The following is a 6,467-nucleotide window of genomic DNA, read 5'->3' as shown; positions in this document are numbered from 1 at the left end:
TTCAAGGTATATACATATTTTTATTTTAAAAAAAGTTTACAGTTCTTTCATTATACACAACTATTGGAGAGGTTATACTCTTAGAGAAGAGGCATTTTGTCAGGGTGGCAGATGTGCCCACTACAACAACGCAAGAGGAGGGGAAAAAAAAAAAAAAGAAAAATAAAGAGCTGACTCAAACAAAGGGCAAAACACCCCTGATCTCTTCAAGTATCACACGATAGGTACCAAACACAGGCAGTAAAATCATGGCCATTTCTCATGCTGCAAACACCCCTGCTAAAGTGCCAGCAGAATGTGGACGAGAGAACAAGAAGCAAAAAAAAAAAAGAGAAAATTGTCAAACACCTCCCAGCCTTCCCGCTGGTCTGCGAGGAGGGTCCCTGCTGCCGGAGGACACTCGCCAGGCGGGGATGGGAAGGGGAACCCCGTCTCTCCGGCACGCGTTTAGGGATGGGCAGAGGTGGAAAGAGGAGAGAGATGGGTTGGGGTTCAACCCTGGACACGGTGGAGGCAGGAGGACAAGGCTGTGCCACACCAGGGCTGATGGCAAAGCTCTGCTCCGGTGCCAACGTCCTCCTGCAGCCGCCAAAGCGACCTGAGGGTCAGGAAAAAAATCAGCCCGGAGGGTCAGCGACCGGCCCCGGGGCACCAGGTGCCACCCTGGAGGGACTTGGTCGTGTAAAAACCTCGAGGAGAGATTACAGGGATTGAAGCCAAAGGTTGTTTCCGAAAGAAGCGCCAAGGGGCTGCGGCAAGTTTTAGTAGCGGGGAAAGTCAACTCAGGGTCCATCAGGGGCTGGCTGAGAAATTCCCATCGCCCTGACAGAGCACGAGGTGGCAACGCTGTTTTCTGAAGAAGAGAAAAAAAACAATCCTCAAGAGGACCACAAAAAAAAAAAAACCCAAAACAAAACCCAAAAAGAGCTATCTTGCTTCAATATGGCTCCACCTTTTCTTTCAGACTACGTAAGCGCAGTTTTATTTACAAACTGTTGGAGGGGGAAAGTTTCTTCGGGGAGAAGGAGGATGATTTGGGAAAAAAAAAAAAAAAAAAATAAACAAAACCAGGTGAAAAATAATGGAGGGGAAGAAGCAGAGGCGGGCAAGGTGACTCGCAGTCCACCTCATCCCCAAGAAGCAGTTTACATCCAGGACAGAATTTTTTTTTTTTTTTTTTTTTTTTTTTTTTTTAAACAAGCAGCATTTTGGCAGCTGGTTTTCCCTCCCCGCCGGGCGCAGGACAACCCTCGGTTTTGCCACAGCTCGGGAGCATCGGGAAGAGCCGGGGACACACATTTTCGTGGCTCCGGGCCCGTTGAGCCGCTGGCCCGCGCAAGCTCCACGCGCCCCGCTGCGTCCTCGCACCCGGGGCAGGAGCTGGCCCTGGCAACCTGCGGCTTTACCGGTATTTATATATTTTTTTTTTTTGGGGGGGGGGGGGGCAGGGCGGATGGGGGGCAATCCCCTGTGTAGCAGAATGCGTGTTTCTCACAAAAGTAGGGAGGAAGGTGCAAGTGGTTTGGTGCACTAAATCCATGTCAGGGGATGGAGTGATGGGGAAGAAAAACCTGCAAAGGAAGGGGGATGAGGTAATTAGAACACTATTTTTATACAATATTGAAAAAATACAAATTTTTATTGTGATTTTTTTGGTTTGTTTTTTTTTTTTTTTCTGCTTTGTTGTTTTTTTTTTTTTTTTTTTTTTTTTTTTTAATCTTTTAAACTGATATCACCACCCAGCACTTACTCTACTCCTAAGTAGCACCTACAGTAAAGGTTATAGCACAAGCAAACTGCTAGGTCAGCAGGTAAGCAAGTTAAACAGTGCCAGCAAAACGTGGCCCCTCCCTCCCCAAAGTAATGAGAAAAACAGCGTGCTAGATAAGAGTTAAGTACACCATTACATGTTAAATAGTTAATATTACCCTTCCGACAAGCCACAAATGCTAGATAGAGAACTTCAGCACAGACACTAGCCACAGCCCTAACATTACTGCTTTAAAATAAAAAGGGAAAAAGGAGAGGAAAAACCTTTGCTTCATGCCCGTAATTAACATAAAGGAAATTCTTTGTATATTTTTATTAAGGAAAATCATGCTAAAGCAAAATGGTACTTTACGAGTTTGGTTTTTTTTTCCCCAAAAGAAAAAAAAAATAAATTGATTGTGCTTTATGAATTAGAAACAGGATTGTAACCTTCCAACCCCAATGACTCAAAACTTGGTGGCATTTCTAAAGAAAACAAACCAAAACAATTCTGGGAACATGACAAATGTACCAGTCTGACATTCAAAACTCTGCTCGAGAGTGGCTCAGGGTGGGTTGGTTTTTCCATGCGCTGTCCTGTAGGTTGCACCACAAATTAAAACATCTTGTCCAAACCCCTCCAAACCCCCAAAAGAATAGAGCAGGTAACATTCAGCTTTAGAACTCCATCTTAGTTTGAATCTCCAATGCACAATTATCCAAATTCAAGTATACCAGCATCCCAGGTAGACATTTACTATATTGGAATTCATAGTGTTAAAACAAACAAAAATCCCAGGTGGCCGAAAGACACCAGGAAAAATGAAACATTCCAATTCAGAATCATCCTGGAAAAAAAAAAAAAACAACAACAAAAAAAAACCAAAACAACAAAACAAACCAGAGCAGATTCACTTGCTTCCTCAATTGGTGCTTTTAGGCTTTTTTTTATTCATCTCAAAATTTTTCTAGATCATACTCTTTGTTAACTTTTAAGAAATTTTAATCCTGTTGTACACACACAAGCAGATGGCTACCAAGCTGGTGCAGAAGGGGGAGGAAAAAAGGAAAATAAAATCAGTGCCGATGGGTTCGTGGACTACAGCCAATGGGCCGATCTTCGTGGATCTGAAGCTCTCAGCAAGGCTAATCCATCTGGTCAGAGGACCCTCTTAGGAGATGGAGAGTGTTTGCGAGGTGTTTAACCATACTTCAAGCAAGAGAAAAAAAAAAAAAAAAGAAAAAAAAAAAAGGCAAACCTGAAGCCATTAAAGGGCAGCAGTTTCAAAACTATGACAAAAGTAAGAGTTTGACTTCACATGTGCTCCTGCTAAATCAAAGCGCTGTTCAGAGAGCATCGTGTTTGGGGTTTTTTTTGTTTGGTGTTTTTTTTTTTTTTTTCCTCCCAAAAAGGGAACAGCTCGTAATCCAGACCAAGAAAGTGAATAACATCCAGATGAAGGCTTTCAAAAGTCCCAAAAGCAAAGAGACCAGTGGTTGTCAGTCCCTACAGTTCAGAAGGGCAGGCAGGAGTCCACATATAAAAACGGACTTAAAATCCAAGTCAAAATTTTTAAGCTTCAATGCTCTGAATAGCTCCATGCATTTGTATTGTTTGTTTTTCTTTCTTTTTTTTTTTCTTTTTTTTAAGTGTGACTCCATGTAAAATACGATCAGCAAGGTTGACCTGAAGGAGCACCTTTTATTCCACTGTCTGATCTACACGGTTAGTATATCATCCCCCAGATTTTATACTTTGAGAAAATGCTGTTCCACGTTAGCATCCAAGGTGGTGTCTTTGGAAACATCAATAAGAAAGCAAACATCTTTTTGCTAACTTCCTACCTACCAGGGCAGCTGTTTTAGCTGACAGTTCAGTAGCACACAAGTTGACTTGGCCAAATGGAATTTGAATGCATGCATTCGGGCTGCATATTGCTACCAAAATGGAATGTGGGAATATGCTATGCACCTCGGGTTCGAGAAATGACCAAGAAAATCAAGATCTAAAGGGTGATATATATATATCAATGCTATTATTCATAAAAACCTTGTTTAGTAATAAAAAAAATTGCTTTGTTTAAATATGAATATTATAGTCTGCTTCTCATGGTTAGGAAATTAGAGTCTCTCTGAAAAGCAGGTTGCCTCTTCTACTACAACTCCATATCCTGAGCCTCATCTTCCGAGAAGTCAGACATGGAGCTCTCGGACGAGCTGTCCCCGGTGCCTTCTTCCTGTTCTTTTAGTGCTTCTTCTGTTGCATATTTCTGAATGTATTCTGCATGTGATAGAAAAGAAAAGACATATAAGCAGCATATATTCAACAGGCAGAGGATGAGTGAATTACGACTAAGAGCTGGTTGGGTCCTATCAAGTTTGACAAGTCATACAGATACATACTGTATTTCTCAGACCAAAGGCAGCACTGTCCAACAACATCTGAAAACAGCTGACGGAGACCTTAGACACATGCAGGACTTTTGAAAACAAGTATGATCCCAAGGCTCCTGTGTCAGCACCACACACACTCGTAGCTGGAAACAACCTAAGTCCTCCCTGGTATGTTGTATCTCACTTAATAGGACAGGATTCTGTTTACTGCCAAAACAGGAGCTACTGTGGTGACCTAGAGAACAAGCCTAAAAGCCATCATTCTGTCACTGTATAGCCTGACTTTAAGAAATTAAGATCCTAGCATTTAAGACAATAGGGCAGAACAACCATCACCAAAGCCAAGCTCAGAGCCAGACTAGACTTCCAGACTAAACTCTGTATAAGCAGTTTAAGGAAGGATGGACAGAGAAAGGAAAGCAGAAGTCTACTGCAGGAATAGCTGTATTTATTTTTTTTTTTTTTTTTGAAATAAAAAGCAAAAGGTCCCTCCTCCAGCCCTAAAATAAACATGGGTCTGCCCCAGGTTCTGTTTTCAAAGCACAGCTCTTGCAACCTCCTTCATGTCAAAGAGCAGCCATAGGGTTAGCTGAGGAGGACTCGCGGGGAGCCGGGCCCCCGCGTTGCAGGTCACTGGCGGACTCACAGCAGGGTCCAAACCACACTGGTTCTAGGCACCCAGATCAACACCTTGAACTTCAGCCAGGAGCACGAAGGAAGCTAGCTGTACAGCGAGCAGGAAAACTGGTTTACTGGGATTCCTGCAGGCAGGTAAAATAACCGCTGGCAACCTTGGCTTGTGCGGCTTCCATGGTCACCTCCGCTCAGAGGGACAGAACAAAAAGGCAACACAAAGGGGATCGGATCAGCCAAACTGAGCCTGGCAATCCCTTTCTTCCCTTCACAGCTACAGGAGGCTCCCATGGCGTCCCCCCTGAGATCCAAGGAGGGGCTGGTGTCCCCAGCAGAGAGGCCACCTTGAGCAGAGAAAGCCTATTCCTTACACGCTTACAGATGTGCAGAATGGAACGGGGGTGAAAGCCTGGCACAAAACTGGGCAAAAGAAGGGGTGCTCAGCCTCAACTTCAAGTCTTCCTTCTTATTTATCCCTCTCTTTTCCACCTCGTGCCGAGAAAGCAGCTTCATAGGATGAAGCAGTGACGTAACCTCGGTATCCTGAGAGCACGTCCTCCACACCACAGGCCACGCACTTTGAGGAGGAGAGAGGTGTTGTGCTCACGCTGCCATTGGGGCATTTCAGTTGTAAACTCATTATTTTTCCAGACACTATGGTACTAAAACTCAACAAAGCCTCCTCCAAACAGCAGTATTAAAAAAATGAAGGAAGAGGGAATAGCACCATCCCTTTGTGCTTGAAGATGAGCCCCTGCACGGAAATGTGAATGTCATAGAAACATAGAATTGTTTAGGTTGGAAAAGACCTTTAAGATCATCGAGCCCAACCATTCACCTAACACTGTCAAGCCCACAACTAAACCACGTCCCTACTCACCGTGTCTACACATCTTTTAAATACCTTCAGGAATGGCGAGTCCACCACTTCCCTGGGCGGCCTGTTCCAGTGCTTGACAACCCTTTCAGTGAAAAAATTTTTCCAAATATCCAATCTAAACTTCCCCTGGCAGGGGGGTTTCCTCTCATCCTATCACTTGATACTTGGGAGACCGACCCCCACTTCACTACAACCTCCTCTCAGGTAGTTGTAGAGAGATAAGGGCTCCCCTCAGCCTCCTTTTCTCCAGGCTGAACCCCCCCAGTTCCCTCAGCTGCTCCTCATAAGACTTGTGCTCCAGACCCTTCACCAGCTTTGTTGCCCTTCTCTGGACACATCCCAGTCCCAGCCCAGCAGCCATCCCAACTTTATGTTCTCTAATTCCTCCCAGGGAATGAGGTCCACAAGGAGCACCTCTCCTCCAGGAGCACAGATCACTGCCTTTTATTCCATACCATATCGGCAGGTGGATGCATCGACAAAGCTGTGGAGGACACATCTAATGCCAGATAATCAAGTGCTAAAACACAGGTTTTAAAGACTGTCCCTTGCAGAACCTCGATATTCTTAAAGCTATCACCTTCCTTCCCTCTGCATTTCCATCCTCCAGCCTACTGGAAGGGAAAATACTCCGCAAGAGGTCTGCATCATTGTGGTTTTTTCCATGTTTCTGAAGCTGATGTAAGGACACAGAGCCCAAACACGTTACTCCTGCTTCAGGGGTATGGTATGGTCAGAGCAAGCTGAAGCCAACACTTCATGGAGGAGTTCTCAGGATGGAGCAGCTGGTGGCCTTGGCAGACCTGCTCTG

The 6,467-nt window shown here is 44.6% G+C and overlaps 1 protein-coding gene across 2 annotated transcripts in view; it reads right to left on the bottom strand.

Annotated features, from left to right (window-relative positions):
• UBE2H (ubiquitin conjugating enzyme E2 H) overlaps positions 1–6,467 on the bottom strand; it is a 57,093-nt gene continuing 50,626 nt past the window's right edge. For both annotated transcript variants that reach the window (XM_032986728.2, XM_032986729.2), the window contains one exon: positions 1–4,030. In XM_032986728.2, the coding sequence (XP_032842619.2) occupies positions 3,906–4,030 (125 nt within the window). In that variant the 3' untranslated portion in view covers positions 1–3,905. The remainder of the gene's footprint in view (positions 4,031–6,467) is intronic.

Source organism: Tyto alba, unplaced genomic scaffold (genome assembly GCF_018691265.1).
Source record: "Tyto alba isolate M040663 unplaced genomic scaffold, T.alba_DEE_v4.0 Super-Scaffold_2, whole genome shotgun sequence".
NCBI lineage: Eukaryota > Metazoa > Chordata > Aves > Strigiformes > Tytonidae > Tyto > Tyto alba.
Note: the sequence above shows the minus strand (reverse complement) of the source record. Positions and strands in the feature narration are given on the sequence as shown.